Here is a 25264-nt window from a genome sequence, read left to right on the forward strand (position 1 = left end):
ATTAAATTAATTCCTTTTAACTTTAAAAAAAATGTAAACCTCAAAAATAAATCCATCTTAATTCTAATAAGATACTGATTTTACCTGTAACATCTGATTTCCTGTTCCATCCCGCAGTCTGTAAGGTCTAATCACACCATCTTCGTTAAAGAATCTTGGAGGACGAAGACTCTCAACTTCATCAGAAGTTTCAGTAGCTCTAAGGAAAAATAACATTACACTAGACTTTTTGTGGCTATGAGACAATGTTATATTATTGTTTTTCTAGCTGCTCAAACTGCTCAATGACAAATCATGGGAAAGAATTAAGTGTAAGTTAATAAGTAATGTTTTATTCTTCAAGCAGCATTTTAACTATTTAAAATTATCAATGAAGAAGCTAGATAAAACAGTACATAGACTACTAAAACTGGAAAACTCATCTTCTTGAATTCTAAGCTGGTCTCAAACACTTACTAGCTGAGACCCTCATTTCAATTAATTAAAGCCCGTTTGCTTCAATTCCCTCATCTATAAAACGAGTTGGAAAAAGAAATAACAAATAACCCCAGTATCTTTACAAAATTCCAAATGGATCATTAAGAATCAAATATGACCAAAAATGACTAAACAACAGAATTATCAATAATGTCTAATATGTAATACAAAAATCCGTTTCCTCTCCTTATTCAAATAGATGCTTCCTAATTATCCACAATTTCAGACACAAATCTTGGATCTCACAAGTAGATGTCAAGGAAACAATTCACACTACTCTATATTATAGATATTCTACTGATATAATAATATGCAAAACTGTTAACAAAACTTCTACTTAACTACTATAGAACTGGTCTCAAAAGGTTAGCCTACTGAGTTCAGTCAATTTATAATCTGGTTTAAAGGGACAATGTGCATCGTGCCAATAGCAGATTATATGTTCTCCCTGAGGGCCAGCTGATGTGTGGAACATTTTATCATTAATAGGCAAGCTTTGGCAACTCAAAAACATACATACACACACACACACACACACACACACACACACACACACACACACCAACAACAACCCTCTACACCTATATATCATTTAGCCTTGTGTAGAACCTCTGTTTCTAGAAAGATAAATAAAAAAATTTCAATTTCTAGATGATGAAGAAATTTCAGTTTAGTTCTTGATGCTCTAAATGTGAAATATTTGTCCAATGATGATAAAAAATGATATACTATTGGAGAAATAAGTCACATCAATACTGACATTCTTACTATAAATGAAAGTACATGGCTAAGCAGTTTTTGCAAAATGAAAAAAAACCACACATATTCTTTCCAGATTTGTAAATAAAGAGGATATCATCAACTACATGGAATATCACCTTCTAGTCTTCAAAAGCAAAACAAAAACAAAAGGATCACCATGCAAACATTTGCAGTTCATGAATATACTGTTTTCATAGTTTAAAAAAAAAGTAAAAGTTTAATGAAGAACTAGACAAAATCTGCAAAACCAAGTAAACATGTATTTTTACACTCAGTGAATTTAATGTAAAAATTGCTATGAGAATGGCAAAAAGTAAGCTTAGAGACTATGTATAGGAATTATATATCTAAAATCAAGAGTATTTTCTTTAATAGTTCTGTTCATGGAAGTCTGTTCATGGAAGGAACTGAACACTACGAAAAAAAGAAATGGATTATCTTAAGAGGTAAGGAGTAACTGGGGAAAGACAGCAGTCACTGCAGAATTAATGGTCCTTGTTCAGACCAAATATCAACTAATTAGAACAAAGTTTAAAATCAATACCAGATTAGAAGGAATATAAGAAAACATTATGTGAAATTATATAGGCTTAACTTGAATTATTTCAACAATTTGTTAAAACTGAAGAACAGAATATGGATAAAAGTAAATATTTAGAGGGTTACCATAATTTCTTGGACAAAACTTCCTCACGTTACAGTTTCCACAATGTGGGGGGGTCAAAGAAACACAAAAATCTCTTTAGTCAAAAATCATTTTCTCTCCTTGCCATACAGACAAACATGGCAGTCAAGAATAATATCAGGTTATAAATTAATTGGAAAAACAATGAAAAAAGTTGGAGATCACAGATTTACAAAAATCATCGACTTAAGATATGAAAAGGATCTTAGAGGCCATCTAATTAAGAGAATTTAGAAGAAGAGGCAAATTAAGCTCAGAGGGTTAGTACAATTGATAACAGGCCAGAATCTGAAGTCCAAATCCATCTATATAATGGTATAGATCCCATGAACCTAGTTATTTAAATGCTGATTTTCCCATTAAAAGATGAGATGCAACAGCGATACTGTATGAGGATGTATTCTGATGGAAGTAGATTTCTTCAACAAAGATAAGATCTAACTTAGTTTCAATTGATTAAGGATGGACAGAAGCAGCTACACCCAAAGAAAGAACACTAGGAAATGAATGTAAACTGCTTGCATTTTTGTTCTTCTTCCCAGGTTATTTATACCTTCTAAATCCAATTCTCCCTGAACAACAAGAAAACTGTTCGGTTCTGCACACATATATTGTATCCAAGATCTACTGTAATCTATTTAACATGTATAGGACTGCTTGCCATCTTTGGGAGAGGGTGGAAGGAGGTAGGGGAAAAAATCGGAACAGAAGTGAGTGCAAGGGATAATGTTATAAAAAATTATCCTGGCATAGGTTCTGTCAATAAAAAGTTATTTAATTTTTAAAAAGTAAATAAAATAAAAACATTTAAAAAAAGTAAAAAAAAAAGATGAGATGTTTAAAGGCAGATTTTATTTTAACTGTTTCTTTGTATCCCCAAGTTTAATATATTAACTTGAAACAAAGGAAACATTTAATATTTATTGAATGACAGTGTGATTTTGACACTCTAAAGGAATGAAAACTTACTTAATTAGTATCTCTGTATCTAACTGGCATTACAAATGGAAAATGGGACTAATGAGCCCAGAAATAAATCAAAGGATGAGAATAGTCAGAATTGCTTCAAAGAAAGAAACAATAAAAATTTTTAAACAAGTTAATATATGTAAAACAATATACCTTAAAACTCTATATATGCCAACTACTTTATTATATAGAAGTGTAGAAAGATTTGTATATAGTGATATAAAGTTAAGTAACCAGAGCCAGGAAATAATATACAAGACTACAATAATATGTATGGCAAGAAAAATAGCTGCAAAATGATTCCCCAAAATATTACAAAATTATAAAAATCATGACCCCAAAGAAGAAATATGAACAGATGCCTCTGTTTACTCCTTTGAAGAAATGAGCAGTTCACAGGTATGTAACACTGCATATGTTTTCAGATTTTGTCACTGTATCGATCAATTTTAGTGTTTTATTATCTAATCTCTTTCTTTCTTTAAAAAACATCTTAGTTAAATGAGAGGGGGAAAGGGTATGACAATGTAGGAGTAATTTTAGGTCAAGTAAGAATAAGATATTAAGAAACTTGTTTTTAAAATAAATAAAATTAAACATAAGAGCTGTTTTGCAATTGATAAATGGTTATACAAGATGGCCAGCCACTTTTTAGAAGGAAGAAAGAATTTATCAACAACCATGTAAAAATGTTTTAAATTGATCAGAGAAATTAACATTAAATAACTCTGAAATTCAAATTCACAACTATAAGACTGGAAAAACTGGCAAAAAAAGTAAAAGGACAAATGTTGGAAGGGCCAAAGGCAAATAGGCACATTATAATTACTATTGGTAGAACTGTACACTGATTCAGCCCCTCTGGAAAGCAATTTTGAACTATATCCAAAAAGCCATTAAATTGCACATCATTCAATTCCATGATATTACTACTATTTAGCTTATACAGCAAAGATTAGAGGAAAAGAAAAACCTACAAATATAAAAATATTTATAGTATCCCTTTTTACAGTGACAAATTGCTGGAAACTAAGTAGCCCATCAGCGAGGAATGGTTGAACAAATCAGGGCATATAAATATAATGGAATACTGTTATGACAAAAGAAATAACAGAAAACTTGGAAAAACTTCAGAACTCTGCAGGGATCAATTGTGATTCAAGGGGACTAATAATAATGCTTTCTAACAAAAATTCCAACAATGGATATGTCCAAAAGTATGTATCTCATTCTGTACCTTCATCTAATCATGATTAGACATATTTGTTACAAAGGTTTTTTTTTAATATGTGGTTTGTTTTTTCAGTGAAAGGGGGGAGAAAGAAAATAAATGGTAGCTAATTTTAAAAATTAAAGTAATAAAAAAGATATGAAAGAAACAAATGATCAGAAAAGGATATGTGCTGATTTTATAACAAGAGTTAGGAATAATAGACATATTACACTAATACCCAAGAATTATTAAAAGACCTAGAGGACTAATTAATCCTTCAGACTTTCTATTCAAAATACTGGTTACCATGCTAAAATTTCTATGAAAGATCAATATAAAATGTGGATAAGCATCATACAGAAAAAGAAGGGATAGATAACATACAATGGGATAGAAATGTTTAAGCCTCAGTGAGATCACTTACACTGAAGTATAAAAGTAACCTATAAAAACAGGGAAAATTAATATTTATAGAACCTATGTTATAGAACTGCTCTATATTGATATGTTAAAAGTTTGTTGTAAACTCTTACTTGCTACACAGAGTATTATCATCACAGATTTTTCAAGCAATGAAATATCTTAGACATCACTTTTTTCAACTGTCTTCATTTTACAAAGAAAAATTAAGTGAAGTTATGAAACTTATACCATGTCAAATATAATTACCTAAATTAGCAAGTAATAAGAGCTAGGACTAGTACATAGTTTATTGCCATGATCCAAATGATTGAGTTTACCCACTTTCTAGCTGTTAATGTATATTTCATTCTATCTTATGTTAAATAGAATTTACCTCTTAATTCCCTGAAAAGTGCTACTAGCCATATCGATAATTCCTCCTGTTGGTCTTGCCACTGCTCCAACTAATCCTTTTCCAACACCCTTAAAGAACCCTGCTGCTCCTTCTTTTTGGGCTCCTAGGGAAAAATAAAGACATTTTAGAATGAATAGGATGAAAATTATCTTAACAGGAGTTTTACTAATTACATATGAATTAAAGAAACTGTATTTACCTTTGATTGGCTTAGTCACTATTCCTGTTATACCACTTACAAAACCCTAGATGAAAAAAAATTATAGATTTACAATATTTTCATATAGGTGTCTATACACAAAATTTTAATTATGTATTTCAAGAAAATACATAGCTTTCTGCAGTCTATACACAAGTGAAATAACCACAAATCTCATAGAAAAAAATTTCTGTTGTATCTTGCCTTTGAGGCACTAGATTCAATATATTCAAGCACTAGATTTGCATATGTATGTATCTCCAATTGGTCTTCAAGTTTTAAAATAATCCTAAAGGATATGAGGTTTATGAGCATATTTTCATTATTAAAAGTAGAATATAAAAAACTGAGAAATTGCAAAAATTTCCTTAGAAATTCTTCTTACAGAAACTAAGCCTTTTCCTCCACGTGTGATGCCTTCTCTAAGACCAGCAGGTTGTTTATTCATGGCTTCTCTTCTCTTCTGCTGGTAATCTTCATCCATAGTCATGGCTGCCACACCTTTAGCCATAGCATTAGTTATTTTAGAAGCAGCACCTGCCAGTCCACCTAATAAAAATTAAGAGTGTATTTAATAAAATAACACTGTTATTCTAGTACATACTATTGCAACTGATTCTCAACATCATGACAATTGCTTACCAACAGCTCCTCCAACTAGCGCTTTAAGTCCTAACGCCATACCCTCTATAAATTCTTCAGGACCTTGGATGGCTCCCTTAAAAGACAAAAATAAAATTCACAACTGAAAAATCTATTAACAGAATTCACAAATGTAATTCATTTGGGGCTAAATAGTGCTTCTAACACAATCTATAACATAAGGTTAAGACCTTAATAGTAGTCTAGATAATACATGAGCTTCAAGCATGGATTTAGTAAGTCACAAGGAGATATGCACAGTATAAAACTATTAGAGACAATAAAATTAAATAATCAGTGACACACCCAACATAGACAAAACAGAGTGAAATTTTATGTTCATTATTATTTTTTTTTTCTTTTTAAGAAAACCATAGAAAACTGCCATTTCACTCTGTTGAGTTCAACTTCTAATGAAATCTAGGTCAAGTAATTCACTCTCCATGCTCAGGACAATTCCCTCAATGTAAACTGCAGGGCAACTGCAGAATGCTTTGAGAGAAGGAAGTTCTTTATATAAAGCATGTATGCATACAAACAATTCACAGAACCCAAAATTGAATCGGCCTTTTTTTAGCTGCCACACCACTCTATTAAACAACATTGAGCCTGTAGTATATATAGTCTTAAAGGGGGGAAAAAACCTAGAGGAAATTTATTTAAAAAGCTAGTAAAAATAAACAAGAAAGAAAATCCTAGTGAAGGCCACAGAAATTAGGCTGTGTTATTTACTTTTAATCATGAAGAAAGAAGTAAAAAACAAATATTAATTTGGATACAATAGAGAAAAGATGGTAAAAATAGGGATTGAAGAGAAAGTAAAATCGGATGATATATCTAGCATAATGATTGATAACATTTAACATATTGTCTTTCCAGTGAAAAGCAATTATCATACTAAAATACATGGAAGTTAAATATATAATAATGTAAAAAAGATCATGATTTTTGTCTACTTGCATTTTTTATTTCCTTCACAGGTTAATTGTTCATTATTTCAAAGTCCGATTCTTCTTGTGCAACAAAATAACTGTATAGATATGTATACATATGTTGTATTTAATATATTCTTTAACATATTTAACATGTATTGGTCTACCTGACATCTGGTGGAGGGGGTGGGAGGAAGGAGGGGAAAAATTGGAACAAAAGGTTTTGCAATTGTCAATGCTGAAAAATTACTCATGCCTATATCTTGTAAATAAAAAAAAAATTCTAATTAAATTTTTTTTAAAAAGACCATCATGAAAATAATCATCATCTCTCTACCTAGAGAGAGGACTGTGGGGATTGAGTATGGATCACAACATAGTATTTTTACTTTTTATTGTTGTTTACTTGCATTTTGTTTTCTTTCTCATTTTTTTTTTCCTTTTTGATCTGAATTTTCTTGTGCAGCATGATAATTGTGGGAAAATGTGTAGAAGAATTGCACATCTTTAACATATACTGTATTACTTGCTATCTAGAGGAGGGGGTGGGAGAAAGGAAGGGAGAAAAATTGAGAACACAAGGTTTTGCAAGGGTGAATGTTGAAAATTTTGTATATGTTTTGAAAATAAAAAGCTTTAATTAAAAAAAGATCATGATCATAATAGTATTTCTTATAGACAAATTTCTCAGATAGACATGAAGTAAAATAATTTTTTAAAATCATTAATCAACTTGCTTTAAAAAAAACACAAAGAAAACAATAAATATTTTGAACCAATTTCTACATTACTATTTCAATTTAAATATAGAAATATTTGAAAAAAAATGATACTACACATATTTCAAAGCAGATGATAAAGAAAGGAATTAGAATTCAAGATAATTCACTTTCAAATCCATTCTTCAAAATTTGTATTTCTACATATATTATCCTAACCCTAAAACATCGTCTTTCCACATAACTTTAAAGGATGTTAAGTGGTCTTATAGCGAATGGGGAAGAAGAGGACCTCATTAAATAAATTTCAAACTGTTTTATAATGTGATAAAAGTAAAAATACAAAAGACAAAGAAAAAGTAAACAGTACACAATTATGAAACAAATGAAGATAGAAAGGTATTGGCTCTTCAATAAAATGACAAAAAAAAGTGAAAGGCCACAAAAGTTTCTATGATTCTGTGAAATGAAAAAAAATTTAGTTTGCAGGCACCAGGGAAGCTTTCTGACCCAATACATAATCTAAAATTAATCTTTACACTAAAAGATATATTTATGTTGGACAAGTGGTCACTCAGTCCCTCAAATGAGGACAAGGTCATTCTGTACACTTTTAGATAGCCTTGACTCTTAAGTAGTTCTTTCGTGATATCAAGCCTAAGTTATTTAATGTCTTTCACTGGAATGAATCAACTATTGGCCTGGAAGAAGAAACAATAAAGTATAATAATATAGTGTAAGATAATTAAGTAATTTACAAATAGGAACTACAACACAAAAATGGTGGTTAACATGAAAAATAATCTGAGCTAACAAAAGAATTAGATTTAATAATTATTGTAACTCTAAATAATGAAATATGTATATATGTATATATTTTTTAAATTCATTTTCTCTTCAAATGCATAGGATAACACCAAATAGTGAACAGAAATATTCAAAGAAAATAACAATTGAACTCAATTTAACAATGTTTTTATAAAATCATTTGCTTTAGCATGTTTTAAAATATAAGTGGTGCTATAATATGTGAAAATGTTTTAAATAAATTAAGCATCTCTTCCTACAATTCTGTTTAGATTGTTAGCTAAGCATACTTTTTAAGTAGTTTGCAAAGACAAATTTCAGCTCAGACTTTGTGAGAATAATCATGCATTATCAATAACACGTATTATGCAAATGGAATTTTACTACACATATACACTAAAATATATTTAACCATTGTCAAAGTACATTGCTTTTCTTATATAAGGCATAAAAAGACCAAAGGTTAGTATAAACTTTATTATGTGACCAAAAAAAATCAAGGTTAGTATAAACTTTATTATGAGTAAACTATCCTAATGTAATATTTAACATCAAAAAGGGATTTGGAATTTAAAGAGTATTCAATGTTAGCTCTAGAAACAATAAAATTTAAAATAATCACTTTTGAAAACAAAAAAAGTCCTTAATATTAACAGGATTTAATGTAGATGTCTTTTGCTTTGCATTTATTGTGATTGCAATTTTAAAATAAAATTTTAAAATCATAAATTTTAAAACAAAGTATTTTACACCCTAACATAAATGCTTGAAACCCTTTTAAAATTATAATTTTTTTTCCCATAAAGGATGTCCCTTAATTTTTTTTTTTGAACAGCAAAACAAACAAATCATTGCTAAAGAGAAAGGCCCTTTATTACTTCAGTTTTGGCAGAATTGCTACATCTATCATAGTAGTAAGTCTCTTATTATAATAATAATAATAATAATCTTTTATACAGTTCTTTAATGTTAACAAAGAACTTTGTAAGCATTATCTTATGTTATCTTCACAAAAATCCTAAAAGGTTAAGTGCTGTTGATATTATTAACATATTATAAAAGAAAAGAAAGACTAACTCACATGATACGGTTCATAGAAAAATGCTTCTACACCTTCAGAAAATTCTCGAATTAAGCCAAATGGATTTCCTAAAACTTCAAGCCCAAGAATAAGAACATACATTTGCCTAATGGCCTAGAAGAAACAAGAAAACCATGTTAATTAAAAAATACATAAATGATTTAAAAGAGAGCTAGAAGAAAAATGGGGAAAGCAAATGAAAAATTTGTAACAGGGTTTGGAAAAGGCAACAGAGAAACTATCTGAAGAAAATTCTCTACAAAATAGACTTAGTGAAATGGAAAAAACATATATCTCATTAAAAGATAAATTTGATAAAATGGAAAAAGAAAGCAACTCCCAGAAAAACAGAATTTATGAAACATAAAAAGAAAATAACTCCTTAAAAAACAGAATTTGTGAAATGCAAAAAGAAAATAACTCCTTAATAAACAGAATTTGTGAAATAGAAAAAAATTCCATAGAACAAAACTCATTTAAAAATTCAATTGGACAAATACAAAAGAAGCAAAAAAAAAAAAAAAGTAAATGAAGAAAATAACACAGTAAAATTCATAATTGAACAAATGGAAATGAATCACTAGAGCAAAACTAAAAAACAAAAAGAAAAGAAAAAAGAAAAAATAGAAAAAAATGTAAAATACTTAACTGGAAAAACAACCAACCTGGAAAACAGATCTAGGAGAGACAATCTAAGGATTATTGGACTCCCCTGAAATGCATGATGAAAAAAGAGCCTAGACACTATCTTTCAGGAAATCATCAAAGAGAATTGCCAGATACAATTGTTAATGCTGTAAAGTTACCCATGTATATATATCCTGTAAATTAAAGGCTATTAAAAAAAAAAAAAAAAAAAAAAAAAAAAAAAAAAAAAAAAAAAAAAAAAAAAAAAAGAGAATTGCCAGATATCATAGAAACAGAAGGTAAAAAGACCACTGAAAGAATTCACCGAATACTTCCTGAAAGAGACCCCAAAATTAAAACCCCAAGATATATCATGGCTAAATTTGAGAACTATCGGATCCAGGAAAAAATATTACCAGCAGCCAGAAAGAAACAATTTAAATACCAAGGAGCCACAATAAGGATCACTGAGGACCTAGTAGCTTCCACATTAAAGAATTGAAGGGCCTGGAATCTGATATACCAAAAGGCAAAGGATCTTGGAATGCATCCAAGAATAAATTACCCTGCTAAACTGAACATTTTCTTTCAGGGAAAAAGATGGACATTCAATGAAACTTGTGAATTCCATGTATTTTTGATAATAAGACCAGAGTTAAGCAAAAAATTTGACCTCTAAATATAGAACTCAAGAGAAGCATAAAAAAGTAAAAAGAAAAAATACATAAATGGCCCAAGCTTTTATTTTTTGCCTCTTATCTTTATTCAAAAACCTAGTATTTTCCTCTTCTATGCCACCATCTTGAGCTTTTAAAAAAGAAGCACCTTCATACTATGTTGCTAAATACTAAAGAAATGTCATGAAATACAATTATTTCTGAAATAAAAAAAGACTATTTCAAGCCAATTTAAAATTCAAAGCACATTTAAAATGTCTATTTACATGTCATTTGATTTTCTAAATAATTACTAAAGAAATGCTTGTAGTCTTTCTAGTTTCTTTTTCTTTGTTTCTGAGGTAATTGGGGTTAAGTGACTTGCCTAGGGTCAGACAGCTAAGTGTTAGGTGTCTGAGGCCAGATTTGAACTCAGGTTTTCCTGACCTCAGGGCTTGTACTTTACCACTACACCACTTAGCTGCCCCTGCTTATAGTATTTCTAAACAAAAGAGACAGGATATTACATATGTGTAAGTGAGTGGTCCTTGAGGTCAGAGACAGTCATTTTGTCTATTTTTCTATTACCAGTGATTGGCAACACACTTGACATACAGTGGGCATCTACTAACTGTTGACTGATTACATCTATCTGTATGTGTGCATGCATCTGAGTAGAATGGCAAATTTTTCATTATTTAGGGTGTGATTTTACTAGGCTAAACATCCTTTCCTTCCCTTTTATAACAGAATTTCAGACCAACCTGTTTTGAGTAATGTCTTATGACTTCAGACTGTAGTTGGGGTGTTGTATGGAACTGATAGTTAAGTTCAAAAAATGCCAGCCTGAAATTAAAAAGGAAAAAAGGAAAGGTAAAGCCCAAAGCTGTAATTTCAACAGTCACCTATCATTCATTCACCTTTTCTTTCACTTTTTCTTTTCTTTCAAGTTCAGTTCATATACATTTTTCCTATTTTAATCACAAATTCTACTATTTTACTTACATCTCTGATTCCTTTTCTAATTTTTTTTAAAAGCAATATTTTTTTTCCCTCCAATTACAAAGTATGGGTCATCTTTTGCATTAACCATTATTACTTCTCATCTGTGTTTTCTAAAGCTACCAGAGAACATGTATCATTCATGTAAAATTTAGCATTTCCCTTAATAAAATGTGTCAACTACTACTGTAACTTCACATATAATCACAATTCATAATTTTGATAACCTCCTTTAAAAAAGATTTTCATATGGATTAATGTACTCAAAATTTGCAAAATTCACTCTTCCTTCACTAATATCTCAATTACTATGCTACATTTCTCCTATCTTTCAAAAAGTATAGCAGAGCATATAAATCCTTAAAAAAAAAAAAAAAAAAAAACTTCTTTCAGAAGGTTAGGAAGGTTCTAGGCTCACATTTTGCTTCAACTTGCACACTCCTTAGTTTCCCTAATTAAACCAATTAATTATTTAAGCTAAGGATATGTGTGTCTATATGCATAAGGGCATTTTTCCCCCCACACACAGGCTATATATTCATATGATTTTAGATTGTAAGGTATTCAAGGGAAAAGACAATTCCGTTTATTACTCAATTGTTCATAAAGATAAAAATTACCAATAAATGTATTGATCTAGACATCAATATAATATAAATCTATAAATGTGTATATTTACGTACTTAAATACTACATCTTGTACATCTGTAAGAGTGGCACCAATACTCTTCAGCAAGAGGTTTATTGAATGAACTGGAATCAATCCTCCTTGTGCTGTATCTTTACCATCATCTCTACCCGTACTCAATGAAACACTCAAGTGCAGCTAAAAAGAAAAAAATACATAAGTAGAAAAATGCTTTCCTAGTTGCAACTCAATATATATTTCCACATGCCTGTTAAAATATCATTTTAACCATAATTTATAAAAAACATACAAGTTTTCAAATTCTTTTAACTTGCTAAGTATTTAACTATTAAGGATTTCAAAACTGAAACATTAACATTGTTATTATTCCCTTTCACTTTGGAATGGAAGAAGAAAAGCTCATCCTACTAAATTCAATGAGAATTTGAGAAAACTAAATTTAAATAAAAGAAATAAATGTTTTGATTCTGTCCCTTATGAAGACTTTAGCTCCTGATAAACTTTATTTGTTCAGGTTAATGCAGAGGGCCTGATCTCTGAAAAGGTATATTTAAGATAATGACAGCAGGGTGCTTATAGTTAAGCACCTACTCTGTGATTGATAATGATTCTCTATTTAAGCACATACTTAGTGTGATATAATGATATAATCACTCTAGTTAAGCATATACTCAGTGTGATATGGTGATGTAATGGCTCTCCTAACAGTTGGCACATGCTCAATGTACTGGTGATGTAATCATACTGAGGTATTTAAGGGCTGAGAGAACTGGGGGTCTCAGACACAGACACAGACAAGATTCAGGCTCCATCTTTGACCAGCCTCGTGGTGGCTCTCCTGCCTTCATCACTTCTCCACTTAAAGACCAAGGCCTCTCCTGAGACTGTCCAGAAAGCTAGCAGAGACATTACAGGTTAGTTGTAAAGACGCTGAAGGAAAAATAAATGTAGCACAACTAGCTATTATAGATTAGATCACTGAAAATGTGTTGATATTAGAAAATTAGGTTAATCACAAGTTTTTCAAACAGGCTTTTGGCTTTTATGTTAATGATAAGTTTACAAAATACCTTATGTTGCACTTCACTTAGTCCTCACAACCCTTTAAGATGGATGCTACTGCTATCAAAATTTTTCATTGAGGAAAGTAACACAGAGAGGTTATGCATACTTCCTCACAACTAATAACTATCTTGAGGCAAAATCTGAATCACGATTTCTTGACTGCAAGTCCACCATCCTCTCCACGATGCCACCAAGTTACTTCTTTTCAACAAAGTTTATAAACACAGAAATCTTAAAACTTTGAACTAAAACTTCTTATAGTCATACCAATCTATTATTTTTGAGTTCAGTAATTAGATTTATTTAATCTTAAAATTTCCAAAGCTAAACATAATCTCAAATGTTATAAAGGCAGTTTTTCCGAATGTTCTGTAATATAGGAAAAAAAAAAACAAGTGAAAATATTATATAATTGATGACTATGCTGTAGTTAAACAAAGTACTGCCAATTTATAGATAAATTATGCTTTAATGACATATAATGACATTCTGTCAAAACAAATTTGCAAATAAGTAAACAGTAAGAGGTTACTTATTAATGTTTCAGAAAATACAAACTTGTGAAGTCTAGCTGTCATGAACAACATAATTATAATCCATGGAGATTTTTATAGGTTAATAGATTGATTGCACTGCACTTCATAAAATGAAATTTTAAAAGTACAAATGAAAAAAAAATCATACACTTGGTTTTTAAAAGACCAACTTCACAAATGCAATATCTTTTAGCTATGTTTAGAATATTGATTTAAAAAAAAAAAAAGAATTTACATTTCAGGTCAATATAAGCTCAATATAAGCAACAGGGTACTATGCAAGCCCCCAAAATAAGATCAAGAACTAAATCATATCAAATAATAAACTAGAGTGATTATATCATTATATCACACTAAGTATGTGCTTAAATAGAGAATCATTATCTCATCAATCACAGAAAATGAATATATTTTAGGAAACAGAAAAGCATTTAAGGATAAATTGGACAGAATCTGGAGAAGGGAAAGTAGAATGGTGAAGAGTCTTCAGATGGTATCATTTAAGAAATAAAAAAAAAAAAAAAAACTGAGAATACATAATCTAGAGAAAAGGAAATTTAGGGGGAAAAGATAAATAAGTATTTTCAAACTACAGAGGAGCTGTGGTGTTAAGGTTTAAACTTTTCCTGCTAGGTCTCAGAAGGCAAAAATGGAATAATCACTGGAAGTTACATAATGGCGAACATAGTCTTGCCATTAAAAAACCCCAACTCTGAATTCCTTATCTAAAAGTGGAATAAACTGCATTGGAAGGCTATTCCTTCATTAGCAATCTTCATTCAAAAGCTAAATGACCTCATCAACAATAATAATAATTATAGGAAGAGACTCTTTTTCAGGAACATGAGTTTCAACATACCTTGATAGGAGAAATATGAAAATACTCATAAAGGCTGACTTGTGATATATCTGTTAATGAGTCTGTCTTAAATCCTTGCTCAAAACATTCAATATCCTTATGGAAAAATTCAACCTAAAGCAGACAGAATTAAAAATATTTGAAATCCTTGAAGCAAAGATTATAAAAACACTACTTATTTGAAAAGTGAAAAATCTTAAGAAATGTTATATATTTTTCCATTTATATATATATTATATATAATGATTAAGCAGTCACATATATTGATTTATGTGTAGATACACGAACACACACGCATATATATCAGAAAAAAAACTACAGAAAGTTAAGAGATAAATGATGCCTAACCTCTTAAATCTACAAGCTTTTAATCATAAAAGCTTTTCATCATCAATGTCTCATTTTTATTTCTAAAATAACCCCATGAATCAGCCATGGAAAATGAATATGTCATAACACAAAGAGACCATTTAAGAATAGTTTTCCTAAGACATATATCAGCACCATGGGTATAAGTAAAACTACACAAGTAGGAAAAACCATGACTTTGTCAAACACAGAATACTTCTCCATTTTATTTGTTCCTTGATGTCAAAACTCAGTGGTATAATGAATAAAATCATCTTTTTAAAAATAACTGTTGACACCTCAAACACAAACTCATAGAAACTGTAACAAATCACAAAACTTCAAACAAAAGCTACTCCCAATGACTTCCTAACTTCCTTTAAATCCCAAATTAAAATCCTACTTCCTACAGGAAGCCTTCCATAACATTTTTTTTTGGCTGAAGCAATCGAAGTGACTTGCACAGGGTCATACAGCCAGGAAGTGTATCTGAGACCACGTTTGAACTCAGGTCCTCCTGACTTTAGGGCTGGGGCTTTATCCACTGTGCTATCTGGCTGGCCCCTCCGCAATACTTAATTCCAGTGTCCCCTCTCTGTTATATCCTATTTATCCTCTTTATAGCTCCTTTTGTACATATTTATTTGCATGTTACCTCACCTATTAAACTGTAAATTTCTTGAGGACAGAGCCTATCTTTTAACCCGTTTTTATATCCCTAGTGTTTAGCACAGTATCTGCCATAGAGGAGATACTTAATAAAAGTTTACTAAATGGAACTCTTTGAAGTAGGTGGGAAGAGTCTCTTTCCTCATCCACATTTTGCAGATGAGGCAAGGGAGGCACAAAGAGATCCTGTTATTTGTCAATCTAAGTACTCTCAGTCAGTCTCAGAAACCATAGAATAAAATTCAGGTCTTCTAACTCCAAAGGGGGTACTTTCTCTTATATGACCATAAAACCAAAAATTTATATAGAACCCTCATCAATCTTGAATATGTTGTTGTAGTCTCAATTCCATGAAGACTATCTTTTACACACTGAATAGAGCAGTCTCATAAGGAAATTATATCAAGATGACACTAAGGATTAGTAGCTGTTGACATCTTCTATGGCGGGACCCATTTGAATATTTATATCATTCAAGGATTCTACAAAAGCATCAATTTATGTAACTCAAACAGTGGGAGATTGCTGTACCTGGTTTTCAGCTCATCATTGCCAGGGGTTGCCTTGGTAAGGCCAGACCAAATGATTTTGTGGGCATGAGGCCTAAATACTTCTCACCCTTGTTCTATGTTAACTTGAAGCAAGTTTCCTTTTTCAAGACATACTGATGTATATAAAAATTTCTGTGGTCTCCAACACAGATGTTGGAGATGATATATCTGTTCAGATGTAGTTGCTTTATCATTTTGAGAGTTACAGCTATTTTCCCTTGTGGAATATCCCAGACACGTGAGATATAGAATCCAAATGTGCCGATTTCAGTAGTCCATCCGTGAAATTTGTATGTGTGTATATTTTTTATGTTTGTAGTCTTCTTTCTTTGATCTTGGGAGGAACTGACTTAACTAAATCTCACAGTTAAGGTCTTCAGGCTTGTATTTTTCCTTCTTAGCTAGTTTGATAATTTGTGAGGTGATACTGCCCAGCATTTCTTTTTTTATTGTTTTTTTTTTCTTTTAATAAAACATAAATGACTTGAGGGCATAAACTGTTTTGTTTTTGCCTTTTTATCCCCAATATCAAATAATGCCTGAATCATAAAAGGTATGTAAAACTGTTGGTTTATTTTCACAACATATTGTCAATATGTTAGTACCATAAATTAGTAATGATATAAGGAGACTGAGTATATGCTGGGTAAGACTGGCTGAGCTTCTGTCTAACATTTTTGTTTTGGACTTTTATATCTAGTACATTTATAAATAATTATGAAAGAGATTCAGGTCTCTTAATTGTCCCAAATGCCAGTTTTAAGTGTTCACCCATTAATTCAAAAAGTAGTAGAGCATATTGTATTCTCACCTTTATGCATTCTGGTTTAATTTTTATTTCTAACAAATCTATCCCCCTTCTACATAAATAGCTAATTCCAAAATGACTCAGTAAGTCTACAAATACTTTATTCCATCACAAGAAACTTAAATTTCAATTTATCATGTTGCTTGGTACTAAAATCACATTCTAACACACAAATTTGTCTTTGTGAAGAAAATATTCATGAAATACAGGCATGAGTCTGCTGAGTACTATATCTTTGTCATCTTATATTTTTATCTCAAATCATATCTTCCATCAAAATTTTAATGATGTTTTCCTAGGCTGACTTTTGCTCTACAGGGATATGTTAAATTAGTTTGGACAATCTGGTGAACTTTTCAATTCTTTTACTTTTTGTCCTAAAATAAGCACTGTAAGTAATACAAGGTGAGGTAACCAAGTATTTCCTGGAATGAGATTCCTTATTACTTGGGACTTATAATTAAACTCTTTCAACTTCTTTACTGATTTCTCCAGGAAGAATCTGGAATTTATCCAGCCATTTAGCAAAAACTTCTTTGTCTTTCGATTTCATTCCTCTGTTTTCTACAGCATGTTATTATTTCATCCTCTCAGATTCATTTCATATTTCATCAAAAAAAACCTGAGGCTTTATTATACCCTCAAGGCAAACAAGTGAGAGAGATGACAAGAATAAATGTGAAACTACTTATAAGCAATGTTGGTTCTTCCAAACCAGATAACAGAAGTCATCTCATAAACAGGAATCACAGTGTGACTCACTGTGAGTTTACCTCTTAAAATGAATATTCAGTATGTCTCTTGGGACACATTCATTACATAAGTGACATCCTTTATCCTGCATTCTACTTCAATTAAGTGGGAAACATCAGCTGTGCAATGTTTCTGTGCCATAAAGTATCATATTATCAAAAATGGAATGTTATACAGGATAATCTTACTCATTTAGGTCTAATATAGTCTGACTATCAATAAACAGATACAGATGTTATGGAGAAAGTGGAAAGTCAGTGGGGGACAGGGAAAAGAGTATATGGTATATGCTTCCACGCATCACTTTGGAACGAATACTAATAATGAATGAGACAAAGTATATAAAATACTCACAAATCTCAAGGTGCTATATATCAGCAATTATTAATATTACTATTATATAATCATAAAGAAATAATATTATTAAAGATTGTTTTTAAAAAACTGAAGCTTTGCAACAAGAGCTCCCTCCCCTTCCTTTATCACCTCTCCTACTTATTTTAGGTGCGTTTATTTGCTGACTTCCTAATTTTGTAAATGCATATCTTCTCTTTTTCTATTTTGTTAATATAAGTTTGTATAGATATGATTTTTCCTCTAAAAATTGCTTAACATGCATACCAGAATTTCTGCTATGTTGTTTTAGCAATGCAATTTTGTTTTATATTAATTATTATCTTATAATTATAATAATTTTTTTTTATGATTTGTCTTTTGACTCTCTCACTTTTGAGGTTCTATCATTTAGTCTCCATTTAGATCTATATCTTTTGTGTGAAGTCCCTGAACCAATGATTTTTTTTTTTAATTGCATTGTGATCTGTAAAAATGTGAATTACTGTTTTTGATTTTGTTGGGGGAGCGAATTATATTATTTTTACATTTGCTTACAAAGTCTCTGTGCCTTATTACACAGTCAAGTTTTTTTTTTAATTTCCATAGAGTATTGAAGTATTCCAATTCCTACAGGTGACAGAGAAGACACTGCCCTATTTTGCAGTGCTGTTTAGAAGACTGTTTTAAGTTTTTTAACTCGTTTCTCCTGCAATTTTTTCATTTCCATATTTTCCCTTTTATCTTCCTATTAGACTTAACCAAAATTGAAAGGGGCATAGAAGTCTCCTGTCACTGCTGTGTTACTGTCTAAGACTTCTTTTAGCTCAGTTAATGTTTCCTTTATGTACCTAAATGTTAAGTTATTTAGAGAGTATATGTTTGTTATTAATACTTTTTTGTCTAACGTTCCTTTAAGCATAATGTAGTTTCCTTCTTTATTTCTTTCTTACTTTTGAATGTTTATTCTTGTTTTATCAGACAACATGGTTACAATTGCTCCTTTTTTGGATTCACTTGATGCATAGTACATTTTTTCCAGTTCATCAGTTTAATTTTGTGGATTTTTTTGTTTGTTTGTTTTTAAGTATCTCTTTTAAAAATTAGATAAGATTTTGTTTTCCTATTCAATCTATCACTCATTTTCATTGTATTGATTTAATTCATTCACTTTGCAAGTTATGGGAGCTAGGTTTGTTTATATTTTTCTCAGTTTGTCTCTGAATTTGTTTATCTCCCAAGTTATGATTTTTCTCCCATGTCTTCTCAGTTACTTTTTCCCCCCACTGATTCTCTTCTTCACTCTAGATCTCCCTTCTACTTGTCACCCCTTTCCTTTCAGAGTTCTGATTATTAGATTTTCTTTTTCTTTTATCTGATTATTTAATTCTTGACCCTTTTATTCCTTTCAGTAGATTCTATATTCTTCTTCTCCCCTTCGATTTGTACTAGTTATTAGCTTTTTAGAATTTAATTTCTTTTCATATTCTTTCCCCAAAGGATTTTTCTCACTAGGTCTTTTCTAATCTCCTCTAGACTTTCTTTCATGACCCTATACTTACTGAGTACCTCTCTATTACATGCATCCCTTCTCACGTCAAAACACTCAAAGCATCCATTCTAAATTCTTGCATCTAAGTAGTTTCACCTACTGACATACAGATTGCCTCACAGATTCCCCCTTTCCATTCTAACTCACTCCCAGAAAAATATAATTTTTTTCAGATGAAAGAGAGGATATTTCCCCATAGCAGAACATGTCCTGCCATGTCCCTAATTATACTGTTCAACACTGACTTATAACTTCCTCCTAGTTATCTTCTTGTCCCATTTGCTTTAGAAGGTACTCTTGTGATCCCATCTTCAAAATCCCACAAATACCAGTTGTTCCTAGGAGGTCGAACTTCATCCTCCTCTCCTAAGCCAGGACAAATAATCTTTACAAGTAGCAAACCCTCTAAGACCTTCCCATCCCCCTCCGCCCCCCCACCCAAAAAAAAGGCCTCTCTTTTTTCTTTTTTGCAGAGACTATCATTTCTTCATCTGGTTATGGATTGCATTTTCCTTAATAAGTCCTTTATACTTGTCTTGGATCACTGTACCACTAAGAAGAGCTGAGTCATTCATAGTTAACTATCACACAATGTTTTTGATACTAATATAATGATTTCCTGATTCTGCTCATTTCACTTTGAGTAAGTTCATAAAAGTCCTTCCAGATTTTTCTAAAATCTGCCTGTTCATCCTTTCTCACTACGCGATAGTACTACTCTACATTCATATATGACTCCTTGTTCAAACAATCCCCAATTGATGGGCATCCCCTCAAATTTCCAATATTTTGAAATCACTAAAAAGGCTAAAATAAATATTTTTGCACGTGTAGGTCCTTTTTCTTTTTTCATGATTTCTTTGGGACACACATCTAATAGTGGTTTTGCTGGGTCAAAGAGTATGCACAATCTGGTTGCCCTTTGGGTATAGCTCCAAATCATTCCCCAGAATGATTAGAGCAGCTCCACCAATATTGCATTAATGTCCCTATTTTTCCACATCCTCTCCAATATTTATCAGTCTTCTTTTGTCATGTTCACCAAAGAAGTATGAAGGAATATCTCACAACAGTTTTATTTTGTATTTCTTTAATTAAAATGATTTGGAGCACTTTTTCATGTGCCTATAGACAGCTTTTTTTGCTTCAACTGAAAACTATCTGTCCATTTCTTTTGAATATTTATCAGTTGGGAAATGGCCTGTATTCTGAAAATTTGATTCAGTTCTCAGTTATCAAGACACTTTCAAGTAAAGATTGCTTCCCAGCATTCTGCTTTCCTTCTAATCTTATTTGTATTACTTTTGACTGTATACTTTTTTTTAATTTAACATAATCAAAAATTATGTGTCTTGAATTTCATAATGCTCTGTATCTTTTATTTGGTCATGAATTCTTCCCTTGCTTATAAGTCTGATTATCCCTTGGTCTTCCAATTTACTTATTTTTATGTCTAAATCATGCACCCATTTTTAAGTACCGTAGAAGATCTAAATTTTCAAGAATTAAAGTATCCTTTCTCCCTTTTATATCAATACTCCACAATCACCATAAAGGTAGAAGAGAGCAAAACTAAGTCCTATTTTGTACTCTTAGCAGTTTCAAGAGCAAGAGGGGCCAAAAAAATTATTACTGGTGTCCTATGGATAAAACATCTGTATTAATTACATATGAGCTTCAGAAAGCAGAATTAGTTTCATTAGACCTGTACTTCGAGCCTTTCCCATCTTAGTATACATTGGTGCCTGTGATCCAATGAGAAAACTTCTGAGAAACCTAAGATCACACCTCATGCCATGATGATACATAGGGTAGGATTTCTGTACAACTAATTAAATTGCCACCATTACCTCACCTAACAGCAAAAAAAAAAAAAAAAAAAAATCCACAGAAGCAAGCTTTTCTTAAGAAGTGTCCCTCTAAACGTGATCACAGTGCTCTGTTGATATGAGTACAAAAATTTCTCTTTAATAATACTCTGTAACAAAATGTTTTCTATGGACACTATATAGGTAATCATTCTTCAAAATAAAGGCATGTGTGGCTAGAAACTGGAAAATGAATGGATGCTCATTAAATGGAGAATAGTTGGGCAAATTGTGGTATATAAATGTTATGGAATATTATTGTTCTGTAAGAAATGACCAGCAGCGCGCATACAGAGAGGCCTGGAGAGACTTACATGAACTGATGCTGAGTGAAATGAGCAGAACCAGGAGATCATTATATACTTCAACAACGATACTGTATGAGGATGTATTCTGATGGAAGTGGATTTCTTTGACAAAGAGAAGATCTAATTCTGTTCCAATTGATCAATTGATGGACGGAATCAGCTACACCCAGAGAAGGAACACTGGGAAATGAGTGTGAACTACTTGTATTTTTGTTTTCTTCCCAGGTTTTTACCTTCTGAATCCAATTCTTCTTGTGCAACAAGAGAACTGTATGGTTCTGCACACATGTATTGTATCTAGGATATACTATAACATATTTAACATGTATAAGACTGCCTGCCATCTGGGGGGAGAAGGGGATGAAAGGAGGGAAGGGAAAAGTCGGAACAAAAGTAGAATGCAAGTGATAATGTTGTAAAAAAAATACCCATGCATATGTTCTGTCAATTAAAAGTTATAATAAAAACAAACAAACAAAACAAACAAAAAGACAAAATAAAGGCATGTGTTGCTTGAATTATAGTAAGAAGAAATAGTCACAAATTACCGAAAATTAAATTGATGTTTGTAAGATAATATATGAAAAGTGTTTTGCAAATATTAAAGCACTACTCAATATCAGTTACTGTTATTTGCCAAAAAAAAAAAAAAAAAATGTAACTTTTAATGTCTTTTTAATTCTTTCCACCTGGAATACCCCAGGAACTATCCTAAAAAAATTTTTCCAAACTCCCAAAGTCTGGGAATACAAACATAAAAATATCCAAAAGGATCAAGGAAAAATTGAGCATATTACCATTCTCCTTTCTGGGTTTGAAATGCTACTGTTCATTTGCTAATTAAGTAAAATGATACTGAGATTATTTCTGTCATTTCATTAGTTAAAATAAGAAGAAAATGTAATTCCTACCAAGGTACACATTGTAATTGTAGAACTTAAGGAAAAAAAAAAAAAAAAAAAGATTTAGTCTGAATGAGATATTTAATTACTTTTCTTTTTAATTCCTTAATCTAAATAACTATTTTTCATACCTCAAGTTTTTCAGTCACCTCAGCTTCTGCCATGAGTTCTGCCAGAGCATAAAGAAACCCAAGATCTAACCTGAGGTCCATTTCTTGTATCAATACTTTAAAATACCTATATGAAAAAGCAGATAGTTTTTAATGAATAGCAATTTAGTGCATCAAGAACAGCACTTCTAAACCAAAGAAGCACACAGCAAATTAATCACAAATTCAATAAATAACAAATAGTTTAGCAAAACACATGCTATATTACTGTTAACTGCTTTATTGGATATAATTGCTTCATATTTTTTAATTTTATGAATTTTTAGATGTGACCAACATACAATATCAATGTTGAGATAAATGATGTCTATGTGTGTGTAATCTGGAAATCTGTTATTGAGATATGATAATAAAAGTAATTTTAAAGGAGCTCTAATTAAAGCCCACTAAAGGGATATGTAAATTGCAATCTATTTTCATGAATAGTGTTACCAGAAGATTTAAGAGTTTGGGAACTTTAGGAAAACAGTAAAGCAGTTTGCTACTACTTTAAAGACTGGCAACAAACAGTCTGCTGTTGAGTTTATCTAGAGTCGGACTTCCAAGAGCTCTATCAGTAAAAACTGGTATCTTGACGCTTTTCTTGGCTCACAAAAGAGAAATGATTTGCGTGAATTAGAAAATAATCAAATGGGAATTTAGTTTGTCTAGAACATTTAATCAGAATTTAGGGAATTTCATTATCTAAAATTAAGTCAATTTTAACATGTGTTCTATCTCAATTTTAATATTGTCTTGTTTTCTCCCTAAAACAAAAAGGAAACTTCTTTAAGGGAATAGAAATTACAGCTAAGACTGTTTCTGGCTATTAGTTAGGAAAATTCTAAAATTGTTAACTAAGTTATTTGGAGTTAATGTCATCATGTTAAACTTAACATTGCTAATTACTATGGATGGAACAAGAGGGATGAGATGAAAGCCTTATCAGTTCACCTCCAAGTATGAGATTCTTACCCTTCACAGAGTGGGGGGAGGTATCAAATGGCTCAGCCCATGACAACACTAATAATAGTTGGGATGAGCAACAGAAAGCTCAGCCCCTTCCTTGAGGTCTCTGTCAACTCCTCTTAATTTGTAAGGCTGCCAGTTTTTTTTATACCACTGGGATAATAAACAAGGTCATCAGCCCTGAGAAATGAGCCTATTTATTAGGCTATACAGTTTCTAAATAAGGAATGGTTTACTAAAAAATCTTTAAGTTGGTTTTATGATTGATCCTTCGCATCAGGATAAGTTTAAATATATAAAACATGTTAAACAAAATCTCTTATGTGTGTAAACTTTTAAAAGTAATGTATCTAGCCGTAAGCTGTGATTAGTAGAATTTGCTATTAGAGATATAATTTCTTGGGACTATAACTGGTATTTTCAGTTTTGAATGTGATTGCCTGATCATAATTCCAGAGAAATGCAATAAGTTACTCAGAGGGATGACTTCCTGAACTGACACAGGTGGACATCTTATCTGGGCAAGAGTTGGGAGGACAACTTTATCCTCTGCTTAAGGTGGAATCCTTCTGACTCAGTTTCTTGTTTCCCACCTGTTTATTCCCAAGTCTGGTTATGAGATGGAATTGGTATTGCATGACTAGTTGTCAAACAAAGCTAAAGGTGCTTTTTCCTGTCATATATGTGCTCTCAGGCTGAAGCATGAAAGATCTGTTTTGATGCTGTTATAACCATGTTCCTGTTTTTTCCTCTTATAGAAAATTTCTATAATCAGAGCAAATGGTCAGTGGAAGCCACAAGCCCAAGACAAGTATCTCAGGGGATAAAAATGGTTTTCTACCTTAGAACTTAAAAATGCTTTCCTCTGCATACCACTGCAAAAAGATTCACAATTTCTTTTTACCTGAAAGGCCAAATCCAGGGGAACATAACCCCCACAAATTAACATGTACAGTTATGTCCATAATACAGAGGTAGCTCAGGGCTTTCATGATAGCTGATAGCTCCCACACATTTGGATAGGTCCTGGCTATACAGTATGTAGATGATATCTTGATCTGCAGCCCCACCCAAGAGGCTTCTTTGGCTGCAGTCATACAAATCCCTAACTTCCAATCCCTTCCTCCCACCCAGAGCTATGAAGTTGCTTTGTCTAACGGCTGCATACACTGCCTATCAGTTTGTTAATTACTCCCTGAACCTTTGTGTACTTTCCAGAGCATGGCTGGATTTTACACCAAACTTTAGTTATTGCCAAGCCTCTCTATGATTCTATTCAAGGTTCTGACACAATTACCTTCAAATGGGGACCCTGAAAATGAAACTAATCTCTTGCCTTGGCCTTAGACCTACCTAA

General features: G+C 31.5%; 1 protein-coding gene across 6 annotated transcripts in view; it reads right to left on the reverse strand.

Moving 5' to 3' along the window:
• VPS13A (vacuolar protein sorting 13 homolog A) overlaps nucleotides 1-25264 on the reverse strand; it is a 238714-nt gene that overhangs the window by 23436 nt on the left and 190014 nt on the right. For all 6 annotated transcript variants that reach the window (XR_004230796.1, XM_031945506.1, XM_031945511.1 and 3 more), the window contains 10 exons: nucleotides 22921-23026; nucleotides 14698-14811; nucleotides 12272-12414; nucleotides 11351-11432; nucleotides 9304-9417; nucleotides 5765-5840; nucleotides 5508-5671; nucleotides 5123-5168; nucleotides 4903-5026; nucleotides 85-199 (listed from right to left, as the gene is read on the reverse strand). Coding sequence is in view for 5 of the 6 variants with exons in the window: in XM_031945506.1 (XP_031801366.1) it covers nucleotides 85-199; nucleotides 4903-5026; nucleotides 5123-5168; nucleotides 5508-5671; nucleotides 5765-5840; nucleotides 9304-9417; nucleotides 11351-11432; nucleotides 12272-12414; nucleotides 14698-14811; nucleotides 22921-23026 (1084 nt within the window). In the remaining variant the exon portion in view is untranslated. The remainder of the gene's footprint in view (nucleotides 1-84; nucleotides 200-4902; nucleotides 5027-5122; nucleotides 5169-5507; nucleotides 5672-5764; nucleotides 5841-9303; nucleotides 9418-11350; nucleotides 11433-12271; nucleotides 12415-14697; nucleotides 14812-22920; nucleotides 23027-25264) is intronic.

The sequence above is a fragment of the Sarcophilus harrisii genome, chromosome 1 (genome assembly GCF_902635505.1).
Source record: "Sarcophilus harrisii chromosome 1, mSarHar1.11, whole genome shotgun sequence".
Lineage (NCBI taxonomy): Eukaryota > Metazoa > Chordata > Mammalia > Dasyuromorphia > Dasyuridae > Sarcophilus > Sarcophilus harrisii.